At 39.8% G+C, this 27,095-nt stretch overlaps 2 protein-coding genes across 2 annotated transcripts in view; one reads left to right on the forward strand and one right to left on the reverse strand.

Annotated features, from left to right (window-relative positions):
- Positions 1 to 1,805: 1,805 nt before the first annotated feature.
- Positions 1,806 to 9,098, reverse strand: ddx1 (DEAD (Asp-Glu-Ala-Asp) box helicase 1). Its single transcript, XM_087852711.1, has 26 exons — positions 8,866 to 9,098; positions 8,693 to 8,744; positions 8,531 to 8,594; positions 8,416 to 8,445; positions 8,196 to 8,292; positions 7,997 to 8,044; positions 7,805 to 7,888; positions 7,602 to 7,685; positions 7,409 to 7,485; positions 7,243 to 7,315; positions 7,061 to 7,137; positions 6,860 to 6,974; positions 6,575 to 6,713; positions 6,316 to 6,376; positions 6,070 to 6,168; positions 5,853 to 5,942; positions 5,547 to 5,735; positions 5,297 to 5,348; positions 4,971 to 5,117; positions 4,737 to 4,828; positions 4,256 to 4,328; positions 4,061 to 4,133; positions 3,096 to 3,138; positions 2,916 to 3,011; positions 2,500 to 2,620; positions 1,806 to 2,309 (listed from the first exon to the last, which is right to left on the reverse strand). Exons 1-26 carry the CDS (start codon positions 8,879 to 8,881, stop codon positions 2,179 to 2,181), a joined length of 2,223 nt encoding a protein of 740 aa, XP_087708837.1. The 5' UTR covers positions 8,882 to 9,098; the 3' UTR covers positions 1,806 to 2,178.
- Positions 9,007 to 27,095, forward strand: part of nbas (NBAS subunit of NRZ tethering complex) — a 184,251-nt gene continuing 166,162 nt past the window's right edge. Inside the window, exons 1-8 of the mRNA XM_087852710.1 lie at positions 9,007 to 9,268; positions 9,681 to 9,732; positions 12,281 to 12,317; positions 14,745 to 14,822; positions 15,467 to 15,514; positions 16,551 to 16,594; positions 23,844 to 23,977; positions 25,341 to 25,474. Coding sequence (XP_087708836.1) covers positions 9,176 to 9,268; positions 9,681 to 9,732; positions 12,281 to 12,317; positions 14,745 to 14,822; positions 15,467 to 15,514; positions 16,551 to 16,594; positions 23,844 to 23,977; positions 25,341 to 25,474 — 620 coding nt within the window. The 5' untranslated portion in view covers positions 9,007 to 9,175. The remainder of the gene's footprint in view (positions 9,269 to 9,680; positions 9,733 to 12,280; positions 12,318 to 14,744; positions 14,823 to 15,466; positions 15,515 to 16,550; positions 16,595 to 23,843; positions 23,978 to 25,340; positions 25,475 to 27,095) is intronic.

Below are 27,095 nucleotides of genomic sequence, written 5' to 3' on the forward strand. Positions count from 1 at the left end.
AGGCTGCAGTTGCTGCTATGTCACCTGCTGCTGTCGTAGTTTAGTTTACGCTTGTGAGACTTTTATTTTGAAAGCACATCAATTTGACCATAGCTCTATGTCTGGGTTTGCTGAATCAGTACAAAGTTAAAAAGTTAAAAGTAAAAAGCTAAAACGATTCCCTTTTCTGAGAGGCCCATGTGAAGAAGGGATGCAGTCATTTGTAAGTAATTGCATTTATAAGGCTTGTAGAACTTGTGAAGGTAGGTGAAGGAAGGCACTCAAGTGTTACACAATGATATTTTCATATATTGTTTCAGCTGATGAAATGATAGCTCAGAACAGGACAACTGTCAGCACATGCATCCTCACAATCCATGAGATTTAAGCAAATAACCAGAAGCCACCAGGAGTCTTGATGCTTTATCTGAATTTAGAGATAAGCACAAAGAGCAATATACTACCACTAATCAATACTGCCTGATATACAATAATGGCATGTTATAGTACTTTTTAGTAGTTTTATAAAAGAAAGATAATCAAAAGGATCTCCCAAACAGGTACTGGATCAAATGAATAAGAAAATATTACATTTACAAAGTAAAATTCACCATCATGTAATTCTTTTCTATTATAAAATTACTAAAAGTGACTAAAGAAAGGAGAAAAAATGCTTAAATATTTTCAAAGAGTCATACAGAAACCTTTTATGTAATTTCAGCAGCCATTAGCAGTAAAACCTGGTCATCTCTTCAGGCTTTCAACCCAAAACTCTGTTGTTTTGAATCCGTTCCTTAGGTGTAAAGTATTCACATTCCCCCTGCCCCGTTTTTTTTTTTTTTTTTACTGCTCTCAGTTTTTGAACCTACAGTTCACATCCTTGTTGTGCAGCCTCAACAAATATTTTTTCTCGGTGTCCAGTTCTGGTATCATGTTACCACAATGTAGATCATTCTCCTTCACCTTAATATGTAGCTTTGCTATTGCAATAATGTTACACATAAGCTATAGAAAAGGTTATTTGACTATAAAGCATATAAAATATAAACAAATATATAAAATGCAATTTCCTGTAGTCAATGCTTCAAACAGTTCATGTACAAAGGTGCCTTAGGGCCACTGAAGATTAATAAAAATAAGGGACTGGGGAAGGGTGGTAAAATTCTGAGTGAAAACTCAGAAAAGAGCATTATTTCATTCAAGGAATGCTTCACTTTTAAAGGCTCAGGTGGAAATAAATAAATATTTGAACTCCTGGGATGAATAACTCAGAAAAAACATTATCGTAAATTTAAAAATTCAATCTTAAAAATTATTTTTCCCCTTTTTCTTTAAGTACCAATACAGAAATGTCTTTTAGTGCATTCTTCCAGTGGGCCGCAGGTAATGTGGGCAGAAAAAAAAAGCAATTTGATTAAATGAATGGCTGTGAGGAAATGGCTACTTTCTATTTTCTCTTTCATGACCTCATTAAACCCCTTTCTTATGAGTTATTAGCCTCTGTATCACCTCTCACACTGTATTTAAGCAGAATGGCCTTCATTCTTTTATTATAAGTATGCTTTAGGGTAATGGGCACCTTGTGATTGCCAAATTTAAAATATGACTTCTCAAACCAGAGTTATTTTTTTTAATAATAACATAGGTACCTTTTATTTAATCTACTGCATGTTTCTCTTTCCAAACATCTCCCCACTGCTTCTTAAACATTTCTTCAAACTGAAATCACTGGACACAAACACAAACTAAATGCACAGAAAAGCTTATAACAAATACAGATTTGTCTTTCTTTGCTGACGATTAAATGTAAGAAACCAAATCCAAGCTGAGAACGCCACTAACGTTTAATGGAGAAAAGAAAACAAAGTCACTTTCAGTGAAGTTTTACTATATAAATGTCTTAAATGATTCACTCAGCCATATAAACCAAACCAACCAATCAGAATTAAGTATACAGTATATACGGTTTTCAATTCAAGTGTAGCAGGAAGTGACGTCGAAATCATTGTGCCAGCCGTCTCAACAGGCCTTGGCGCTAAATGCAAAACAAAAAATAGTCCTTTGCCATTCAATGCTGAAATTCTGGAAATCCCGACACCTTTTAGTTTGTAACTCACGTAAATTAAAAATCAGTTTTGTTTTTGTTTCCCCATTGTATATGATTGGCATGTAGTGCTATTCTGCTAGCTGGAGTTAGGTTCAGAAGGCTCTGAATAGCTGGTTGGGTATATAACCCAGGTGAAGAAAGGATGTTTGGGCTTCTCTCTCCAGGCTTGCCAGCTCCTGGACGGTTGGGGCCAGAACATCTACGTGACCCTTGTAGTTACCACCTAGACAAAGACGACAGGTTTCCTGGTCAAGCTCAACACACGAGCAGACATAATAAATACTACAGCCTGCCTCATGATGCTTTAATGCTCATTATAATCCTTCCAAACAACAGATATATTTTAATGTGCATATGCAACCATTCCCGTAGTCTTGTGCAGACATGTTATCCTTCCTTTTTGTCACACATACCTCCCATCGCTCTGCGCTGCCCATAGGTCACCTTTCCATCAAACTCATCCACGGGGACTTTGATGTCTGGCTCACACTGGGTGATGGTGCACTTTAAATGTTCCTCGATTTCTGATAGGAGCTGTGATCAGAGGAAAAAGGGGAAAAAGAAATGACACAAGCAGAGTTTAAAGTGCATGATGAGGATGTGTGAGTGAAAGTATGTTGTGTGTAACTTTACTTCCCAACTGGTTTTAAAGGTGAATGTATTGGATTATTAACCCTGCACACCCCAAACCTAAGAGTGATTATGAATGCATGTGCTGCTTATACAGTCCTTTCAAAAGAACTGCTGTATCACACGTGTGTTTGTATTTCAAACAGTAAATTGGAGCTGCTGTATCAACCAGACTAGTTTTGTGTGCATCTTTATTCACCTCTTTTTCATTATACCAGATGGTGCATCCTCCATCCTCCTTCAGTCGTGTGTTGTAGCAACCTCTGCCTCGGTTCGGGCAAACATGGTACCACACCTGCACAGGTAGAAAAATGTACTTAAAATCATATACAAAATTCAAACTTATAGGGACTAAACAGACACCCATACTCCACCTTACCTTCTCTTTCTCCATAGCAACTAAGGAGATAGCCAATCCCATTCTGTAAGTCGAAAAGAAATTACACAACATCAATGCTAGGTACAGATTACATTATAATTTATTGTTTGTTGTCACTCAGGCATGCCACGTGAAAGTTTGAGGTGGCAATGATGATGCATATGATCTGCTCTTGTGACCTTTAAAAGGAACAGATGGAAGAGAAGAAGACGACAAAAGGAAGAAGAAAGAAAGGAAGTAGACGACTTTGCCTTTGTCATCTACTTCCAGATTGACTTTGGCTGATTACTCCTACTTATTTTGGAATTGCGTTCCATTTCGTTAATGCTTTCACCTTCATAAGGGGCAGCCGACTAGAGTGATAGTATCCTACGTTTATCGTTGTTTAAACAAGAACTCTTTTTGTTTTGAAAGTGGCGACTTGCTAGAATGATAAATTCTAACCTTGTTTTTTTGTTTTTTTGTTTTTTTTCCCCCTTCTTTCAGCTATTGTAGTACATACAGGGATGACTGCCCTTCCGTGGAGGTTTATTCCTGTTAAAAGGGAGTTTTTCCTTCCCACTGTCGCCAAGTGCTTGGTCACAGGCGATCATCTGATTCTTGGGGTTCCTTTCTTTCGTTATAATATTGTAGGATTTTACCTTAGAATATAAAGCAACTTGAGGTGGCTGTTGTTGTGATTTGGCGTTATATAAATGGTGAACTGGTGTAATGCCAATAAAACTGGATTGAGTTGAATTAAATGCATGTTTGTTTTGCCCTTTAAAATCCAGACTGTAATTGGCCTGAATTATGGAAGATTTTTACTGGTGGAACTGCAGTTTCAATTTCCTGATTAACAGCAAGTAAATAATAAATACATTTATACATATATTTTACCAATACAACATGCTCTTTAACACAAACGTATGAATATTAAAATGAATAAATAAGTTAAGTTATAACAAAATAAATTCAGTAGGTACCTTTCAGCTCTTCCCACTCTGCCGATACGATGGACATAGTTCTGCTTCTCATCTGGCAGAGTCACGTTAATCACTGGAGGAAGAAACCATTAACATAAATATATATAAAAAATATAGCAACTCTTCTGTAATGTTCACTGAATATATAATTTTTATTTGTAAAGTAATATAATTTTCTAGCAAGCATCCATATACCAAAAGGAACTCCGTGGATGTCAATTCCTCTGGCAGCTACATCAGTGCAGATCAACAGCTTCACTTCTTTTCTCTGAGAACATAAACAATCCTCAAAAACACTGACTGGTTGCACTTTGTTAACCTCCTAGAACCTGACGTCCACATATGTGGACATCACATTTTGGGTTATTTAGACCAAAATACTCAATTTTGCTCTACAAGGGCCTGATATCCACTTACGAGGACTTTATACTGCTACTGTTCAATCAAAATTTTAAACAAATATCCTCATATGTGGCTCTTATTTTTCTTAAAAACCAAAATAAGGTAAAACAAAAAATCTGGTAATTCTTTGTTTTTACATTCATCGGGCCCCAATCAGCCCAAATATCAAAGAGAAATTAAAAATGCATGGCATGGAAGAGTTCGGGTCTTAGGAGGTTAAACTGCATAAGCAGGTTATGATTTTTGCTTTGTTTTGCCTTTTTTGTTATTTTACCTTGAAGCGCTCCAGGTTATTTTTCCGCTCATTAGGCTTACGATCGCCATGGAGGCAAACACAGGAAAACTGGTGACCTTTGCTATTTGGACCTGAAGAAGACACACATGAACTCAGCCATTTGTAACTGGGCAAAAAAGACCAAGTATTCATATTTAACTGTGTCTTTTTTCACTTTCTAAACTTCTGCAGCGGCTCAAACAAAAACATCTAAATTGTTCCAACACAGCCTACCTCCTCCTTGCTGAATGAAGTACTGCTCCATGTTGTCACAGTCAATTTTGGTACGACAGAAGATTATAGCCTGGTCCATTTTGTGTTCTTTAATGGCTCTCACCGTGTACTCGCCCTTCAGGATCTTGATGGCCTCTGACCACATTTCTGACTCACAAAAAGACACACACACGCCTTTACTGAAGTTCATATTAAGGTAAGTGTTATCTGTGTTGTTTATGTGATGTGTATACTGACTGGAGTGAATGGACAACAATGATATTTTACACTTTCTATCAGGGTGATGAAGATGAGCGGTCTGAACTGTGCTGCCCAACTGCACCTACCTGGACTATTGGCTCCTGGTCTGGTGTTATCATTTGAATGAACTTCATCAGTCTACCCAGAGAAACAGAGGAAATAGCTAAATCACCACAACTCTAAACTAAGACAAAGACATGATAACAACATACACAGTGTAGAATAAAAAGGTGATTATTCCTCCACCCAAGTCTGAAACACAGCCGAATTGCTTAACTTGATGTTTCAGTACTTTTCTGTTTATTTAGTTTCCTTCCCCGAGCACGAGGAACTCACCCGGATGTGGTTCTTGCTGAGGCGCTCCCACAGATGGTCGCTCTTAGGATTGACGGGCACCACTACGTGGTGGACAGTCTCCGGAACAGAGTCCTCCCCCTTCAGATCCACCCAGGTGGGAAAGTGCATGATGCGCTCCGATAACTTCTTCACATCGAATGAATGCAGTGTCGCTGAGCATACAATGACCTGGAAAATAAAGAGATCGTCACCTAAACTACTAATGCCAGCAAACATCCTTCTACTACAACATCTATCACAGTACACAGGTTTAATTTCACACATGTAATTTATGCTCAGCATTACCTGCAGTCTCTTGCCATCAGAGGTGACCTGGGGGATTTGATTATGGATCCTGTTGATGAAGTCTGTGTAACCTGCTGACAGGAGGCCATCCTGAGATACACAAAGACACAAAATAGTTAAGGGATTTTATGCTATATTATATATATCAACCATTAAAAAACCCCAAAACAAAACATATGTGTAATCTATAAAAAAAACCAAAACAAAATTCACATACACACTCATCCAGCACCAGAAAGCGGACTTCGGACAAACTCAGTTTCCCAGTGGAAATGAGGTCATCCAATCTACCAGGTGTTCCCACCACAATGTCAATCTAATTATAAGATGACATCAGGAAAAAAAAAGAGGAAAAATGACATCCAATTAAAAAACATATTTCAACTATTTGATTTACAGTAATTAAAACTAAGTCAATGTTTTTTTGGGGGTGGGAGTAGGTGTAACTGTACGTGTCACATACCCCCTGTTCCAGAGCAGCCAGCTGGTCTTTGGCAGCCACACCACCAATCACCAGCAGCTCCCTGCAATGACAGACTGACAAATTAATAAAATAGCATGGCTCCATCTGGTGGTGTAAAAACGCAGGCAAATGACGGTTTTAAAGGGATGACAGAATAATCTGGATTGTTACTACAAATGCTTTTTTATTTCTGGTTTTAAGTGGAGGTTTTGTTCAGTTTGTGTCACTCAGTGTCGATACCACCTCCATGGTGTCATACCTGAGTTTGGGATTATCCACATATTTCTTAAACTGCGTGACATTGTTGAGGGTTTGTTCAGCCAGTTCTTTAGACGGCTCAATGATCAGGGCTTTGGGTGAATTTGAGGATGTTTTCACCTGACTCACGTTGGCACTGCCTGCACAATCACAGAAGAAATATTGTACTTGGCATACTCAAATTAGAAAATGTACCTTGTTTTAACACCAGTGAGTGAAAGAAGGCATATACCGTAAAAGGAACACTCTTGTCTTAAGTGCCTGAAATGAGGTTGAAAGCACACACCTGTCTGAGAAGATTTGACAGCATGACCCTCTGGTGCCTGGTCCAGGACAACAAATCCACTCTTAGGGGGATGTTTAAAATCTTCTCCTCCAAAGTTAAACTTTAGCTCTGCATTCTGTAAAACAGAAAAGATGATGGTGTCAGTCAGGCATCAGTTTTTTATGTTCTCTGCCATCACTGTGTTGTCTTATCCGTCGATACCTTGAGCACACAGGAAGCAAAGAAAGCTTGATTCTTCAGATTTTGAGGGATTTCAAAAGCCACACCCAGGTCGTTACCTGATGAAAAAAAACACAACATAAACCAATTATGAGTCATTTCTTTATTTCTAACAACTTTGAATAGGTTATTTATTTTTCATAATAGAAAAACTGGGGCCATACCATTTTTAGAGAATGAAATTTGGCTCTTTTCTAGATCCAGGTAGCATCCAATAGTGTCATGCATGGTAAACTCCTAAAAAAAAATAGCAAAGAGAATCCATTTAAAAAAAATCATTCCCAAATTTCTTTAAACGTGTAAATAATATGATCTTTCATTATCTGTTACCTCCCCATAGCTGTCAAACTGCTTGTTGTTGGATTTCTTTCCAGTCCCACCAAAACCAAACCCATATTTATCAGTTCCTAGAAAGAAAAACAAAAAGTCTGGTGTTAAATTACAGTAGTGCCCTGGTGAAATAAATTGTTTAAAGTGGAGCATTTTCTGCTGCATTAATACTGTAGATGGTAGAAAAGAATACCCAGGTCCAGAGCCGCCTGACTGGTAGACCAACCCACCCGGCACAGGCCCTGGTCATGGCAGGTCACCTCATAGTAGTACTTCCCTAAGCAGAAAAAGTAACATATAAGGACTGATAATAATTTACACTTTTATGTTTCTTGATCCATCATACGATTATTTGATTCTCTGATCACTCCGTAAGCACTTGTGTACATCACACACCTTTGGTGACACCTTTAGTGGAGCGACAGCCATGCCACTCTTTGAACTCCCTGCTCTGGCAGCACAGTCCATCTGACCCAATTGCTAAGAAGAAAAACATTAAAAGGCAATGAGCAGATGTTTAAAAAATCAAAACAGAAAGCTGGAAAGTGACATTTACATAAACATTGCATGTTTATGATCTGTTCTTACCAAAGGCTGGACTGCGATCATAAGGATTCATCTGCCAGCTGTTGAAAACTGAGACAAAACAAAAGAAGAGCAGGTCAAACACCTGCAGAACACTCTATACTGTCTACCCAACATTAAAAGTCTTAATTTATATGCACACATTTAAGATGGCATATGAATCATGAAGCCTGAAACTAAATAACTGATTAAATATTCTCACTGGCTCCTCCAGTTTTAATAGAGGCTCTGCCCTTTTTGCCCTCCTGCTGATCCTTCAAGGTCTCATACACAATCTGGATCACAGGGATACTGAAGGCCTGAGGAGGACAATGGGAAACTGTCATGACCCAGTAAGTGTGAAAATAAATATATACAGTGTAGACATACAAAGAAAAAAAAAAGGCCTTTCTCCCAAGTTTGTGTCGCTGTTAAGTACTTACTCCTGTTTTGCCACTGCCAGTTTCCGCAGCCTTAGAAGACAGAAAAGTCAGATGTCAGCCTCGCAGCAGAGTGCAAATATCTGTGAGCCAAATGTGTCCAGAGAGCCAAGCTTACCATGAGCACATCTCCTCCACCAAGGATGAGGGGGATGGACTCCGCCTGGATGTCAGTAGGCAACCTGAAAACCGATGATACATTTAGTCAGTTTGATATCAAATATTAAAATGTAAGCATACAACAGCATGCATGATTTTGCAAATTTGTAGCTGAACTCACAGCCAGTCCATCTCTTCCACAGCCTGCGCGATTTCAGGCATTACCCCCATTTCTGTCACATAAAAACACATATTAAATGATTGAGTGGGCTTACGTAGCTTCAAAACGGCAGTTGATGTGTAAGCAATTTAAAACCGTAACGTCAAAATTAAGTAGGAATGTAAAAATCTCACCACCAAACGCTGCCATTGCTACTGCTAGTACAAGTGCAACGCAACCGGATGTGCCGGTCAGCAAAGGCTCCCCCTCAACAACCAAGTAAAATTAGTTCCGGATAGTGAACAAGTTCGTAAAAATAAAGCGGGGGTTTGAGAAAAAAGGTCGCTTGTGGACTTGAGATACAAAAGCTAATATTAACATTTATAATAAGCCAAATAAAATCACAAAACCGCTTTTATAGACGGTTAGCAACAGTTCAGTTACAAACGCGTTTCTTTATAGTTTGTCCCTGCTTGTCGCCGTAGATTTCTGACAGCTGTAAACATGGCCGAAGAAAGCTTAATTGAGGGCGAAGAAGAAAACATTTTATACGATTTACTGGTTATTACTGAATGGCCACCAGAGACGGACACTCAGGTTGGTAGCTTTCACTTTTGCGGTTTTGTATTCACGGCGTAGCTCTTGTGGTGAGCAGCTATCTGTAGAAATGACCAGCGAAAGACAACCGCCTTGAGTTTCGTGGGGTCAGCCGCCCAGAGCCACGTAGCACAAATACAGGATAAGCTGCAGTTGGTTGTCTTGATAAACAAAGTTTTACCTTCCCGTCGCACGTCATACATCACACAGCAGAGCAGCGAGTGCTCATTTAGCACTAGTGTCCTGCATACGTTTCATTTACCTGCAGCTTTTATAATGATCTAAAATCAAAAATCTGCTCTGTCAGAGAAACGACCTATCACTTGGTTTCATTAATACTCCAGAATGAAATTGGAAAATCAATATCAAAATATGACAATCGCAGCTCATCTGTTACTATTTTACATTGCAGTTGCGAGGCAACAAGGAGTACAGCACCTCTCTAATTGCAAAAGCTGTGACAGGTAAGTCCTGATTTTCGTTGCCACGGTGTGATAATATGCATGCATGCATATCTTGCATATATTGCTCTTGCTCTTGACGAAGGCGGTCGCTCTTGTCTCCTCTCCTCCTCTCTCTTAGCTTCCCTGCTTAGCCTCTTATGTCCTTGTCTAGTCTCGTGTTTTTTGTATTACTTTTCCCTGGAACATTCTCTCACAATCTGTTCTCTAAAACCTAAAAGAGGAATTATGGATTTGATCAACTGGTCCCTAAATGCAATTGACACCCCTTTCTCAACGAGAAGTTTGGGCTTGGGCTGAGTACTGAAGATATCTACCTATTTGGAACCATGGTAACAGGGTTCTGGCTGATCGGAGCGGGCTTGGCCCCGACTTATCGAAGAATTAAGAAAGCGGAACCGGCTGTTCAAACACCCACAATGCTGCCCGCTGGGATTGAAACTATGGGAGCGGCGTGAGTTTCTCAAAATGGGCTCATTGAGTCAGCACAGATAAGATCTTGGAGAGGCTACGGCTGCTGTGAATACTCAGAATAAGATCTCTGACTGCAGACTGGATACATCTCGGAAGGGCGAGCCCAGAATAACATCTCTGGGCGCAAATTGGATGACATCTCAGGGAGGCACACTGCCGTGAGTTCTCAGAAATCGGCTCCTTGAGCACAAGAAATGACAACATCACAGAACGCAAGTAACGGGAGATTGAGAGACCAGTGTTGGACTGTAGAACTGCTTTGAAATTCATATGAGCTGTTCGCACTAAAGTAAAAACCATCATCACTTCATGCGGATACCCCCTTTGGCGCCAGCTGCGGTCTCAAGGCTGGAGCTGAACAAAAACACCCTGATAACGACTGTGTTTAGTCTGTTCCTTCCCATTCCATGCAAGGCCGCCTGGGTTGGCTGGAAGACTGTTTACTTAGCCTAGCAGGGCGAAGGACACTGTCTCAGCTGAACTCTGGACACGCACACAAATACATATACACTGATATGCACACACTCATCCCCCCTCCCTTTCCAAACGCCTTCGATGCTTATTCCCTTCCGATGCTGCACCCTTTACCCACCCCTGTTGCTTGTCATGTGTTTCTTTGGTGTATTAAGAGTTTTTTCATGTGCTATGTGCAGAGGTGTTTTTTTCTGTTCTCAAACTGATCTCCCTGTTGGAGCTCAGTCTGGGGGGAGTTATTTTTTTCTCCTTATCTTTCCTCATGTGGTGCATTTTCCATTGTTATACCTCTCTGACCTGTCTTCCCCATGTGATATTTTGTGTAATGTATGTATGGTCGGAGGGTAAGATGGCGCTGGCACGGCTGGCAGCCTTAACCCAATTTCCCTCGGGATGAATAAAATATTATCAATCAATCAATCAATCAATATATACAGCACTTGCCCGAAGCAGTTACATTCTCACATTGATTGTAGCTATTCTAAAATGATCAATAAACTTACCAACAGTCCACCACGCCAATCTTTATATGTATTTTGCTTGATGTTCTTTTATTTATGACACCAGAATACAGTATGAAGATCATAGAGGCTGGAAGACATGCAATCTTCTTACTGAGATATTAAAGTCCATCCAGCATATAGTACTGTGCAAAATTCTTGATTCATGAATTCATCTTGAGTTCATTTATTTTCATATTTCATTAGGAAAATGGAAAAACAGGTGCTGTGATTTATCAAAACTGCAAATTAAACAAAATCTGTGAAAGTCTATTTTCCTCATTCAAAAATGATCATATCATATCATGTGATATATCATATCATATTATATCATATCACAACATGATGCCAGAGTGTGTTATAGATGACCGTTTCTGTTCATATTCTAATGTAAATGCTTCCAGAAACATTAATCCTGTTTGGCTTAATCTGTGAGACTGAAGCTAGTGTTGTCCAGATCTCAGCTGTTACTTTAAGCTGTGCAACTGAGCGATTGTGTGTGGAGTTCCCTGATGTTTACATCAGTTTTCCCCCAGGATTTTCAGGATTCCTCCAACCAGAAAAACAATCTCCATGGTAATCTGAATCTCCAAATTGGTCCAAATAGTCAATAAAAAATCAAATAAACAAGCCAGTCACATTTCTGCAATTATAGTCATTGTTGAATAACAGAAGGCTATAAAAAAGAATAAAATGCTAGCCTACAACACTATTCTTAAGAAAACCCTGTTTAATAAACATCAAAATTTTACTGATAAGGCATCATTTTTAACATCATTCTGTTTGAGCCATGTCCCTTTAGTGTTGCCTCCTTATAAAAGAGGAAAGCCGCTTGCCTCAGTTTGGATGTGAGTGAAGTAAAGCTGAGTCTGTGCTTGTGGCCCAGAGTCTTAAATTACAAGCATATGATAAATTAGTGTAAATTTTAAGGCTGATAACATATGGCCACGTGTGCTAAGATCTCAATAGTTTGCACCAGAAGTGTGTTTAAAAAAACAAAAACAAAAAGCAAGTAAAATCAGTAACAATGAAACAAAGAGAAAAAACTAAACTTTACGTGATCAGACATTTATTAATAACTACTTGTCATACATTTCTTACAGGCCCTTTCCGCTTGATCCTTCACTATTTGTGGTACAGGTAAGTCATTATTATTTTAAAAAGGATTGCTGTCTGCTCCAGGCATGACTTGCTGTTATTTCACCAGTGTAAACAACAAACATGCTGCATAAAGCTGTGACTCCTAGTGCTTAATATTAATCCGATTTTTACAGATACGCATGACATATTTCATAACAATCTCAAACCTTATGGATGAAGTAATGTGATCGGTTTTTTTTTTGGCTTTGACTATGAAAATTTTGTGTCGGGAAGACTTTTAGTAATGTGATGTACATAGTGACAAGAACTTTATTCTGATTTTTTTCTGTCTTGGTAAAAATATTTGAGTATTAAATGCGCTAAAAATTAACACGCTTCATTGCTGTTTTTTAAGTGACGCGATAAGCAGCAGCACTAACAGTGCTACTGAACTGTAAAAGGAACAGTGTCAACTCTTTTACTTTGAAACATTGTAGATCAACAGATGTAACTTGGCAATGCAGATTAAAAAACATCATAATTTTAGTTTTATTATAGGTGAAAAATTAATTATATTATTAATTATTGTGATTTTTAAATAATTAATAATAACATAGTAAAGCTAAATGACGATACAGCCGTTAACATTATATTGACATAAAGTCAAAAACTTTCAAGCAGAAAGTTCTTGCTATTTGAAATAAGGCCCCTTTCTTGTCTGCTATATCTTTAAAAAATATAAAATTTATCAGAATTTGTTACAATGTACCTCATGTTTCAAATGAGATGTTCAAAATATGGACTTTTTGCATACTGTTTTAATCAGTATGTCCCTCTGAAAAAATGCTGCCCATGCATATATGCTATACTGTCTGCCATCTTAAATGTTTAATTATAAAGGGCAATAAAAATGCATTTTTTTCCTTTTAGGTGTGTATCTTGAATATATATTTATAGTGCTATAGTACATTATATTGCTAACTAAGATGACAGCTTACTGCAACCCATAACACAAGTCAGTCATTGGCTTAGGTCAGGGGTGTCAAACATAAGGCCTGGGGTCCCGAATCAGTCTGGGAAAGACTCAAATTTGGCCCACAACTTGGCCAACTAATTTACCCGCTGTTGTGAAAAGAGAGCAGCCAAAAGTAGCTTCATATTGACCCACATGTTTTGTAGGTAAATGTTACAGCAGTCGGAAAATATTCTTCTCACACTCTCCCGATATATCGCGCTAACACACGCAACGATTTTTCCTGCGGTAGATTCTGTAATTCTCTAGCACCAAGGCCTGCTTATCCTCTCAGCGGGTGGTTTGCTGGCAACATCAATAACCTTATTAAATATTTAAGAACTCCTCCAGCCATGTTTATGTCCCAGTTCCCCTTCTCTTTCTGTGGATGAGAACGTATTAGCAATTGTGTTTGATAGAATGAGGCTGTTGTCCACATGCTGTGCTATTTGCATTTGTTGAATGGGGGAACGTGTTCAGTCGAAAACACTTTTACACATATTTATATTTGTGTTTAAGAATTGTAGAAAACTTATGTTCTGTGGCTAATGTTGCTAACTACTGTATTCAAAAACAAGGCTGTACAGACAGGAAAAAAAATCTATATAAATTATGAATGAACCCCCCCAATACCCACCCACAATACAAAATTTTCTCTCCAGTCATTGTACCTGTTTGATTTCATAGCGATGTTTTTGCATTTGTTAAGTCACTTAACGCTGACCTTCGAGTCATTCAAGCATAGAAAAGGCTCCTAACTAAAGGGATGAACCGTTGTTGTGTCTGTTCAAAGGACCAGTTTAAAACTGTAGCATTATCAAGAAAGCTCCTCACTGTGAGTGAAGACAAAGTAAACTGTGGCCAGGACGATTATGAAAATGTTCATAATATATCATTTAAATCACTCTCACCCAGCTGAATATGAACATTTTAAAGACTTTAACAAAGGCAAAGTAGGTAAAGTTAAAGTTGTCCAGAGCTCCAAGCCAACCATAATCCAGCAGCCTCAGTATGAGCAACATATCAAAGCAGGAAAGTTGTGGAGTTGAGTGAAAAAGAGAAAGACATTGATATGGTGTTATTGTCTGACGTTATGAACATAATGGATGCACATAACTGACATTTGTTTTATTATATACAGTAAATCTGTTGCACCTGCCTTTGTTTTGGTAGGGAAGAAAATATCCTGAATATCCTGACAGTTGTAGTTGTTGGAAAGAAAATCAAAATCAGCAAATCCAAGTCACTCATTTTAAAATGAGTGACTTGGATTTGAGTTGACTTGATTTTAATAAAATACCATAATGTAGTTACATCCAACAACCTATATAAAACCTGTATAAAATCACTTGTAATATAATTTGTATGCACTAGACCTTTTAGGTAAAGTACTCTGTTAATGTACCTACTGATTAATGTTTAACCTGTTTTAATTTGTTTTCTTCTTCTCGTTTATTTGACCTTGTGTTTCTCAGCCCCTCCAGCTCGTCCCTGCCTCTCGGTCTTGTCCGCCTGGCAAACAAGCAGATCAACTGGCAGCTGGTGCTTGCAAGGTGCAACAAAAACACACACGCTCACTTACAGACATGCTCCGTCTCTGTAATCAATACCTGAATGTGAGCTACTTTGTTGCTGACACACACTAAGTCTTTCTCTCTCTCCCCTTGCCTATCCCCTCAGCCGATCATTTAATTGCACTCGTTACAACAGACAAACCAAGTAGAAAGGCAGTTTTTAATTGACTATCGATTCCACCATCCGAGACAGTGAGAAGCGTGATCAAAGATGCTGCAGATGTCCATTAGTTTGATGTGGCTGATTTCTGTCTGCCCCTTTTCTCTCTCATTTTATTTCCTCTGAAACTCTTTTTGCTACGCTTAATGCTCCCGATTATTACTGTTCCTTCTCTCTTTCAGCAGTCCAACCTGGACATTTATTCCCGTCTTTATCATTTCAACCCCCCCCCCCCCCCCCCCCCCCCCACCACACACACACACACACACACACACACACACACACACACAATATCCCACACATAATCTTTTCACTCTTGAGAGTCTTCATCTAATTTTGATTTATATTATAGACAGTAACATCTATTTATGTCTTTCTTTCTTTGCTCTTCTGCTTTTCTTCTGTTCTCTTTGATTTTTTTTTTCCAGTGATTCCTGACCCATTCTCTTGTTTTACTCCACAGCAATGGCAAACTGTTGGCAGTGGTTCAAGATCAGTGTGTGGAAATTAGGTAATTACTGAACTCTGTCTCTCTCTTTGAGGCTGTGTGTGCGTGTTTGTGTGTGTGTGAGTGATAGTCTTAATTAAGGGGGTGATTTATCACATCTCGCTTTAACAAAGAAGTCCAATGTCAGCTTGCATTTAAAAGATGAAAACTGTGTTTCGAGCATCAGTACAGTCAGTAAGAGTGTAATCCATCACAGGAAAATATTTGAATGAGTTTAGTGTACTTTCGTAGCACCAATCTGAAAAAGTTCAAGCTAACAATGAAAACACCAATGCTTCCCTTTTCATTTGTGGGTGTATAAGGAAAGCGATCAAAACATACACGCGCATGAATATCTGTGTGTTCTTTTTCAGTGCTTGTAATTATTTCCTGACATAAATCCAATTTCCCCGTGTGCAGAAAAAATGCACTCAGTCAGCAGTGTGCTTCACTGACATAATGTAGGTCTTTAAAATGAGCAAAATTTCAAAATGAAAATCTATAGCTGTGAACTAGATATATTAGGATGCCTTACTCTCTGGAGACTAATGGTACACTCATTGTAAAGCGTTTGCTCCACGTGACCCTTTGTGTAATTGGAAGGCGGTTTCATACATGGAGCAATTATGAAAAAGCTGAATGTTTCTGTTTCTCAGTATGCTCAAATTTAAATGTAGTTGACCTTTTATGATCACGAGCAGTCAGGTCTCTTCACTTTTGCCTCTGCTTGATAGCGTGGGCTACTCTTTTGTCCTTTTTTCACGCTGTTGTTGTTTAATCACAACGTTTTATAGCTGCGCTTCATGGCATGAATTGAGGTGTGTGAGTGGGTGTTAAGTCAGCTCAAGGCCTTATCCCCTGAGCTCCTTTAAGAGTCTGTCGAAACACTGCCTACCCCCACTTGTCTGCTTGATCTATTGAGCTACTTTCGTTGGCAGGCCGTCAGTGGCTGTTATAACCCAACTTATACCAGTTCGTATAAGAAGTGTATCAATGTCTCACTGTGCAATGCCACCTCTCCTTACTTTTTTTTTTCTGTGTGTGCACGTTTCCTCCTCAGGTCTGTGAGAGATGACTTTGGCTCACTCATTGGGAAGTGCCAGGGTAAGACCTTGTCCCTGTGTATTATCAGTCACATGCTTGTTCCTGGTAAATGACGACTAAATCGCCATAACTCACTTCACTAAGCAATCCGTTTGTTTTATAAATGATGACGGGGGTTACAGTACAGTACAGTGTGTGTGCCCTTGTACTCCTTTATGTGATATGTCAGATGCTTATTTAAGAGATATCTGGTTTGTGTGTGTGTTTTCATATACCATGTAGTGAACTACTCTAGAGTAGAAAAGATTGCAATTTTATTGTGTTAATGCCTTAAAGTCTAGAACTCAAAAATCCAACCTTTAGTTGCTTTATTGTTGTTTAATTTTGTATTTATTGTTCTGTTAGTCTGAGCGCAGGTGACTAACTCAGAAATAGAAAACATTTTTAAGGTCTCTGGTGGATAAACTATGCACCGTCAGCACTCTCCTATCTCTTCTTTTCTTAAATTTTTTATCTCTTGGTCATAATAAATGCCAGAAGGAAAGAGTTGGTGAACATCTGCTTTAGTTCTTCTGTGGTTTATGAGCCCTTTTGGTGCTAGTTTTTAATAATGTAGGTTTATTTTGTGTTTTCAGCTTAATAATGGCGTCCTTAATTTGCATCAACATCCCATTGGACCTCATGTTGAGAGTTGAACAGCTATGAAATACAAGTTTAATAAGTGAACGCATTTGCCTGAATCTGAGCAAAGCATAAAAAAATCTTGAATCAACTCCAGACTTTTTATTTGCTTAATATTTCATAGCATAACAAGGGAACAGGCCTCACCTGGACATCAAACTGCTGGCTATAATTCAGTTAATGCAATACTTTAATAATCCTCCTTCAGTTAAAGCTGAAAGTCTGCACTTTGTTTGAGTTAAAATACACTCTAGTCTTGTACAAAGGCAAAATTGCAAGAATTGTTATTGCACAAATACTCAGGATTCTGATTGTGTATTAGAAATGGTACACACATCACAAGCCTTGCAGCTGACTGACAACCTGTCCAGTCTGCCACCCCATGATAGCTGGGATACGCTCCAGCCTCCCAATGACCCTGAACATACTGTTGGTTTCACATTAAGTTACTGGACATATTAAATATCCTAGCTATACTGTTTTAGGATTAGGAATCCACCAAATAGCTACTGTGGCATCCACCTCTGATGTCAGTATGCCTCTGACAGCAGGCATTACACTAGTAGAATACAACCAGTGTGGCTAAATAATAAGCATTGTGTATTTACAATGTAAATATAGCTGTTTCTAAGATAAGATAAGATAAGATGACCTTTATTAGTCCCACAGGTGGGAAATTTGTTTTGTTACAGCAAAAGTGCAAAGTTATGTAGCAGAAATTAGAAAACACTGGAATGCAATAAAATACAATAGAATAAAATAAAATACTATATGCAATATAATAAAATAGAATAGAATAATATATACAATAGAATAAAATAGAAATACAAATACTATATACAACTGAGTAGGAAAATACAAAAATACAACTTCGCCAGAAGAAGAATTGCACAAGAATTGCACATATAGCAGTCTTATTGCACATGTGTGGGTTTGTGTGTTTGATCAGCTGCAAAAGTCTTTATTGTGGAATCTGACAGCAGTGGGGAGGAAAGACCTGCGAAATCTCTCCGTCCCACACCGTGGGTGCCGCAGTCTCCCACTGAAGGAACTGCTCAGTGCTGTCAGAGTCTCCTGCATGGGGTGGGAGATGTTGTCCAACAGGGATGACAGCTTAGCCACCATTCTCCTGTCACTCACCACCTCCACTGGGTCCAGAGGGCATCCCAGAACAGAGTTGGCCCTTCGGATCAGCCTGTTCAGTCTCTTCCTGTCCCCAGCAGAGATGCTGCCGCCCAAACAGAACAAACCATAGAAGATGGCTGAGGCCACCACAGAGTCATAGAAGGTCTTCAGGAGTGGGCCCTGCACTCCAAATGACCTGAGTCTCCGCAGCAGGTACAGCCTGTTCTGCCCTTTCCTGTAGAGGGCTTCTGAGTTATGAGTCCAGTCCAGTTTGTTGTTCAGATGAACACCAAGGTACCTGTAGCTTTAGTTTTATTTAGAACCGTAGCATGTGTATACAAAACCTCATAATATTAAATTGATGTTAAAAGCAATAACTGTAAACGCTGTAGATATTAAAGCTGATTTACATCCCCTGAATAATTAGAAGAAATTATGTATTTGGATCAGCAGTCCTTAATTTAGAGACTCGTTTCTACAAATGATCCCACACAATCCTTCAGGGCAGAGTGTCAGATTTTATAGATGCATTAATTAGAGTACTGTGATGACGTTGAACTGTGTCGATTCACTGGCGTCTGTGGATCACTGCAGAGTAAACCGCTGTTATGAATCTGGTGTGAATGAAAGCAGGGAAACGAAGGAATCGGAGCTGCTTCGTGTGGCATCTTTCCATCTGCAGCTATCAAAAGTCCACTCTGTGAGTGAGGTTGACTCTTAAGCTGTAGTTCTAAATTCACTGTGTATAAATTGAACATTATGTTATGCACAATGTTTGTTGTGCTTCTTAACGTCTGCTCTGAGCTTGGAGTGTGTGTGAGACTGTGTGAAAGACACGTGAACAGCATCGGGGATAATCACCTCGGTGTCTACATGATCGCTCATTAAACGCAGCCTTGTTGTGACAGATAAAAGCAGTTAGTCTTAATTAGACGATGAAATTGTGTGCTGTGTTAGTTTTATTGCCGTATCTGAACATAGGTAAGCCCCAACTTTCTGTGAGCTCAGACGTTTAAAACATATAATGCTGAAGTGTCTTGAAATGCAGTTGGACAGATTTAGATGTTTTATATTTATGGTTTGTTTATTTTTTGTTGTTGTTGTTTATTTAAGCCTACAGTGGTTATGGTGTTGTGTAACAAATCCAGATATAATCCACCCCCCAGCACTAATGGACCACTTGGTTCATAATTACCTTACTCAACACCGTTTCCTACATAAGTGTAATAATTTTGATCTGATAAGCTACTGAATAATACTGCATTTTAAGGCGCTATATCTAAGTATTTTACTCTGAAAGTTCAGCCATCCCTGGCCCGGACTCACGATCTACTTCTCCTATTTTGGACAGGGCACTATATAGTCTCCCTGTGAAGAGAGTGCACTTTAAGACTGTGAAATCGAACTTGGCTTATAAAATGCTTACATATATAAGACCTGTAGGTCCACTCAGCGACCACTTCAACAGGTCCACCTTGCTAGTGCCCGCTTTTTGCCTTCAAAACTGCCTCAGCTCTTTGTTGCATTTAGCCTCAGTTTTCTGTCTGTAGCTGAAAGGAGTGGCACCCGGTGTGGGGTGGATTTTTTTTTTTTTTATTTTCTGGCTGCTGTAGCCCATCTGCTTGCAGTTCAATTTCATACATAAAAGATGGATTTAGTCTACATTTGCTGCAATGCTGGCATGTTTCCCCTGGGAACCCACTGCTGTTCCCACTGCTCATGCTGTTCACAAACCTTTCAGTGCCTGTTGCAACTGCAGTAGAATTGAGCTCAAGCCAATCAAACACCCTCGTCTTAAACCAGGTTCTCTTTCTGACAGAAGTTGTCAGGAGGGGGTAAATCCAGGCAGGTCTGTTAGAATAACAGGCAATATAATGGGGTGGTTACTATGGCTTCTAAAAGTGTCTGAACAATAAATTGACAATACTGGCGTCAATTCAAATATGAGAAGTGTCGCTGCCAGATTCCTTTTGCCGTCCTTTATGTTTCTGATATTTCTAGGCATTACAAACAAGAAGGCATTGGTCATGAGTGTATACACTGTTCTTTCACTTTGTTAGGTACAGCTTGCTGGTAATTGGTTGGACCTCCCTTTTCCTTCAGAACAACAAGGTGCTGGAAACATTCCTCAGAGACTTTGGTCCATATTGACATGATAGCAATCACGCAGTTGCTGCAGATTGGTGGGCTGCACATACCTGTTGTGTTCATCCCAAATGAGCTCTATTGGGATGAGCTCTGGTGACTGTGGAGGGCATTTGAGCTTTGTGACAACAGACATGAGAAGTAGTAGAGTGTGGTCATAAAGGGATGGTCAGGAATAATGCTTGGATATGCTGCAGCATTTAAATGATGGGGGACCAAAGTGTGCCAAGAATCGCCACCACCAGCCTGAACTGTTGACATAAAGTGAGATAGATCCATGCTTTCACGTTGTTTACGTCAGTTTCTGACCCTACCATCCCAATGTGGATGTATCCAGGAAAATTCAAGTAGATAAGCAATTTATGAAATACTAAGACCAGCCAATCTGGCACCAACAACTAAGCCACATTCAGAGTCACTTAAATCGCCTTTCCTCCCCATTCTGATGTTTGGTTTAAACTTCAGCAGGTCTCTTGACCATGTTAACGTGCCTTAATGCATTCAGTTGCTACTAGGGCTGTTCGATATAACGATATATATCGGATGACGATATAAAAACGTCTATCGTTTCATTTTACGCTATCGTTTGTTTCGTGGTGTCGCAAAATAAACTGTTTACGGCAATATTTTTTCATCGTTCTGATGGTCACTTTAGTGGCTATATTAATTTCTTAAAGTTCTCTCTTTCTCTTATATTTAATATAACCACAGTACAGACGGACAAGAGCCTGGTTTTATGCGTTGTCGTTAGCAACTACGAAGGTAACACCATCTCATGTCCGCTTGTTTATGTTCCACATAAACCTTTCACAATAAAGCTCAAGATCCTGTTGAGACTTTTCAAAATAAACTGAATCACGTGAAAAAGCAGATTATTTACGGATGAGAAGTAAAAAAGAGCCGCCAGGTGCTAAAAAATAAACCTTAGACTCAAACGTTAGAACAGGCTTTTTCCCGCAGCACACCGTGTAATAAATACTCGCAAAGAAAACTGCGGCCGTCACAACTTGTGTCTAAAAATGTATCGTTTCATGCATCGGTTAAAACACTCGACTCCAAGTACACGACGCGCAACTGGAAACACTTCCCGCAAGTCGAGCTGCCCGAGATTCACAGAATTTACAGAAAATGTTAAATTTTTGTGATTTATATCGTTATCTGGACGAATTCTTATATCGGGATATGAGATTTTGGTCATATCGCACAGCCCTAGTTGCTACCATGTGATTTATGGGTTATGAGATATTTACGTTAACAAGCAGTTCAACATGTATACCTAACAAAATGGCAGTGATTTATTTATTTTTTTGGACCTATAGCTGTGTTTAAAAATGGCAAACAAATCACAACATATTTTGAATTCCAGTTTCGTGCCCATATTTTCTTTTTCATTAGTTTTTCATGTTTTATTTTTGTTTTTGTCATCTCTGCCGCACCTTCTCAGTCTGCATTGTGTCTATATTTGTTCTGTTCCGGCTAGTTGTCATTGTGGGCCGTTAATGGTTCAAAGTGTGGATAACAGTAGCCCCTGGGCCTGTGTAAAACTTAGCCTCCCTACTCTTTTTCAATCCATGTCATCGCTTTTTTCCCTCCATTTTTCTTTTACTTCATTTCATTTCACGGAGATTTGTCCTAATGGATTTCACTGTGATCCTGCCTTTAATGGCATTTGCGTTTAATGGATAAGTGTGTGTGGTGTGTGCTTTACCGCCTTTTCTTTTTCTTGTGCAGTCGTTTTTGTGTGTTCGTTTCAATGCGTCCACACCTGTGTATCACTCTGCCAGTCCAGTCCCCAACCCCCTCTTCAACTCGTCCTCATTGCCTGCTTCTGTTACAGCGGAGTTGTCTCTCACCTGTGTGCATAATTCATAAGAGTTGAGTTCTGATAAATGCATCTGCAAGGCTTTAGATGGAAGGCTTCTGTTGGGTCATTGGGTGCAATTCTCCTCAACTTCAGCATCTGCCATCACTAGAAAAATAGACAGTAGCATCCAATTTTCCAGCTCCCCAAAAAAGCCATCTATGTGGAAATGGAGCCCTCTCAACTGCAGAACAACATACTGTATACAATTCATAATGGGAGACAAGATGGCAAGAGAGGCAGTGTGAGAGGGGGGAAAAAAAAGATTGAAATATGGAGCCAAAAAGAGTAAAAGAAAACTAGAAAAGAGTAGCGGAGGCACTTGGTACTTATGGTTTTCATAACGGCTACATGTTCTTGTCTGCTCCTAAGCTGAGTGTCTCAAAGGTGTGTTAAATCGCGCACTTCCTTCCTAAGGTACGCTCTGATACTTAGGCCTTCAAATCTGGGGAGCTATTGTGTCTCTCAGTGTGTCGGATTCATTGTTTTCCCCCTCTCTTTTTCGCTCAGCGTCCCCCCTTTCTCTCATTTTCTCTCTCTCCCTTTGTCTGTCTCGCCTCCCACTTCTTCCCTTTGTTCTTCATTTAAAATTCTAGTCATACAATATCCAACGCCTCCATTAGTTTGCAGTATTGCCCACCAGGGGTTGCAGCAGCACTCTGCAGCCAAGAAATTCAGCACAGGAAAACGCCAATAGCGCTGTTATGTGATATCAACAAAAACATAACTTCCTTTTTAGAAATTTATTGCTTAGACACAGCACCCGTGGTATCATATTATGTTTCACACTGTTCTCCAACCGCAAAAATCTGAGACTGCGCTAAAAGTTGCATCTAGTTTAATGCCTGAATGATTATTCTGCTGAGTTTGTGCTCATGTTTGCACAAGTCTTCACCCATTTACCCCCCAACCGCTTCATACTGTTTAATGTGGCGATCAGGTATTCAAAACCGGCTCAGGATCAGAGGCCTGTCAGACTGCCCAGGCTCTTCTATCAGAGGGAAGGATGACAGCGAAGCCTTGAGAAAATGCCAGCAGGCACGGATGTGCTTCATCACAGCGATATGGTTACACTCACAGCACAGCTGAGCCAGCAGATTGCTAAAGCGTAGTCTATACTTCAATAAAAGTTCAATTTATGGTCTCCGTTCTCCTCCCCACCTTTCTCTCTGGCTCTACCTTTATCCTCATCTCCCAATACGTGTGTGTGTGTGTGTTTGTGTGAAAGTCTGTGTGCATGTCTTTGATAGACAATTACTGAATTTTACGTTTGAGTAACCTTCCAAGATGATCAGGATCAGACCTTGCGCACATTGTGTTGATGTGTCGCGTTAGCCTTATCTGACTCCTCTCATCCATATTCATCATTAGCACACGTCGGATCACAAGGGATTATTCGCAGAGTTTCTCATCTGACTTAATTTGTAATCCTTGGTTTCTTGAACGTCTTGTCCTTCTTCCTTTCTGTTTTACGTTCTGTTTCATCACCTGCTACAGTGCCGAAGGACCCAAATCCCCAGTGGCGAAGGGTGGCGTGGAGCTATGACTGCACTCTGCTGGCCTACGCTGACAGCACCGGCACCGTGCGCCTTTTCGACCTCATGGGCAGCGAACTCTTCGTCATTCCGCCGGTAACAGACCTTCTGAGAAAAAAAAAAGTCAATGTTTCAAGCTGGGTGTGTGAGTCAAAGTGAAAACCAGCACCTTCCTGTTCTTAGTTTGATCCCCCTCTTAGCTCAGGATCCATCAGCACAACCGTGCAAGTATCATAGTCAGAGTTATTCCATGATTTCCATCTCCATAGTTTCTTCTATTTTCTCAGATGATCGCTTCGGCTACAGTATGTTATATCACTGAATGCATTTGTGGTATGATATATGGAGGAAAGCATCGGTTTTGAGTTTTGGAAAATAGTTTCTTATTCTGACAAAATGATAGAACGCTACAGGAGATTTGGTGCTACTTCTGGCTGCAGGAGGATTCAGGCCCGTAATCTTACCTCCAGAGATGGGCTGAGCTGTGCTGTTTCAGTGCAGCACACATTTTGCTGGGCACTTTGAGCTGTCTGTCACTTTTGAAGAAAATGTCTCCTTGTCAGACACACTTTGTGCTCTCTTTGCCTGTCACTTCTGCTTTCTAATTCACTCTCTGTTTCTTCTTCTCCATTGTGTCCCATTTCTCCCCCCCCCCATCTTCATCACCTTCCCTCTTTAATTTTTCATGGTAGCTTCTCTCTGTCTCCCCCAGAACCTCCTGTATTTCTCTCCTCTGTCATCCTTCTATGTGTCTCTCTTGGTACCTCTCCCTGCACTTTCAAGTCCATGTGCCATTCCTCCCTCAGTTAAATGCCCTCTGTGTGCTGCATATTATCATTCTTCTGTTTCTGTCCATCGTTCCTTTCAATTTTTCTATCCGCCCTGTCAGAGATGGCAAGCGCAGACGCCCGTCTTCTCCCTAGCCACGCACTCATCTTTCAAACCCTGTGATCCTCATTCCTTTAGTGCATCTCTGCTTTGTGCTTGCACACTTGCATCAGACCCCCCCCCCCCCCCCCCCCCCTTCTGTACTTTGTACTGCTCCCCTTGTTTGTCACTGTTAAGTTCACACAGTGGCAACTTACTGCTATTTCTGGAAGGGATGATAAAAAAGTCAATTTGACAGAAAGTGTACGCGTGTATGAAAAAATGACAGTTTCTTCCCTTTTCCCCCCACGACACTCAGCTTTTGTCTGTCTTCTGCTTCTATTGTTTTTCATTCCCTGTTTCATTACTTTCTTTTTTATTATTTTGCCTGTTTTTTTTCCTTTGGCAAATGCAGCTTGTGTGATGTAACTTTACTTGTTTGTATAAAAAAAAAAAAAAAAATACAAGTAAAAAGAAAAAATTTGTGAGGGCACAAAAATCAACACTAACAATTAAGCAAATTTTACATATTTTGATGCCTTTTGATACCATGTCAGTGATTCTTCTTTGTTTTCTTGCTTTTTAAATCCAGGTGGCGAGCTTCCCCGGGGATTTCAGTTGTGCAGTGGCAGGCCTGATCTTCCTGGAGTATACAGCTAGTGCTCAGTGGTCAGCCGAGCTCCTCGTGATCACATATGGTGGCAACCTCAAAAGCTATCTAGTCAGGTGAGACACAGAAATGCTGGATTGAAACTTCTAAGAATGACTGTGCTTCTTATTAGCCACACTTAAATTATTTAGTAGAATAAACAATTCACTCCTTTAAAAGTGCAATTTAAAGAATGCAGAGAGAGCCTTCACTAGTCAAAGAAGGCACACAAACAACCACTCGCACACAGTAAAAAGTGTTTGAAAAGAGTTTAAGGTTTAAAGTCAAAGGAGCTTGCAAAGAAAAGCGTCTGGACTTCTTTAAGTTGCTTGAAGACGTTTCACCTCTCATCCGAGAAGCTTCTTCAGTTCTAAGGTCAAATGGTGGAGAGTCCCAGATATAAACCTAGTGGGAGTTTCCCCCACAGAGGGACAAAAGGACCCCCTGATGATCCTCTAATCGCCTGAGCCAAGGTGTGAAACTGGTGTGGGTCCCAATCAGCCAGGGTTTCGGGTGAGCTCTTTGTGAAACCTGGCCCCACCTTATCATGCGAATTCCTGAGGTCAGATGGCCCAGGATGTGAGTGGGCGTTAAGACGTCTGGGGAGGGAACTCAAAACTGGATTATAGATGGCAGATAGTTGGCATTGTAAACCACCGCCTCTGTTCAAAGATGGTTGCTCACAGTGGACATAGATGGCTTCTTTCACTCCTCTTTCAAACCATCTGTCATCTCTGTCCAAAATGTGAACATTGGCATCCTCGAAAGAGTGACCTTTAAGGTTTAAAAAATCTTTTTGCGCCATGCTATACTTCTACTGTACATACACACATTATGACTTCTGGAAAATGGTTATGGACCTCTATGGTGCACAACAATGTAATTTGATAATGTGTTTCATGTTTGTCTTTATGCATGTTTTCTGGGCTGCAGTGTTATACTTTGATTTAAACGCATGAACTGTATTTTCAAACGCTTCCTTTTTCCATTAGGCTGGGTTACACTTTGATTTTATGACTTGCACAACACCTTTGACCCATTAGGCCTTTCATTACTTACTCTTCACATTACACTTCACCTGCTCTCACCACTTAAATTTCAATTACCACTTTTTATGTACTCTTCTCTTTGTCTGACTTTAATTCCTCTCACTGTCTGTGTTTCATTCCTATGTGTCACTGAGCAGTAAGTCATGACAATAACTGTATTTTGTTACAAAAAAAAGGGAATATTACTGAATGTGTAATATGGAGTATGTGGTGGACTAAGGGCTTAAGTGGCAATTTCTTCCTCTACATTTTTGCTCCCAACCTCTCTGTGTGTTTGTGTCACTGCAATTTAGCATTAGGCCAGGTCACCGTTTCAGAGTGACGATGATGCTTATTAACCATATGTGCAATATGTCAGTTAGAGAGTCTGTTGTTGAACACTCACAACACAATAAACCTGCATAAATGAGCCTTTTCTTCACTGCGCTGCCACAGCTTTACACTTTAGAACCACACAGTGCACTGAACGATAATTGCAAATTGACGTGATCAAGATCATTCACAGCAAACAGATAATTGTCAGTTATCATTAACACCTCCCAATTAGAGATGTTGGTGCATTTCCAGTTTCAAGTGCCTGCTTATTGTTTATTGCTATCTAATTCCATTGCATTTTTTCAAGCTAACAACTCTCTTAGACAAGGAGACC

Source organism: Neolamprologus brichardi, chromosome 15 (genome assembly GCF_056152115.1).
Source record: "Neolamprologus brichardi isolate AB-2024 chromosome 15, ASM5615211v1, whole genome shotgun sequence".
In the NCBI taxonomy this organism is placed as follows: Eukaryota; Metazoa; Chordata; class Actinopteri; order Cichliformes; family Cichlidae; genus Neolamprologus; species Neolamprologus brichardi.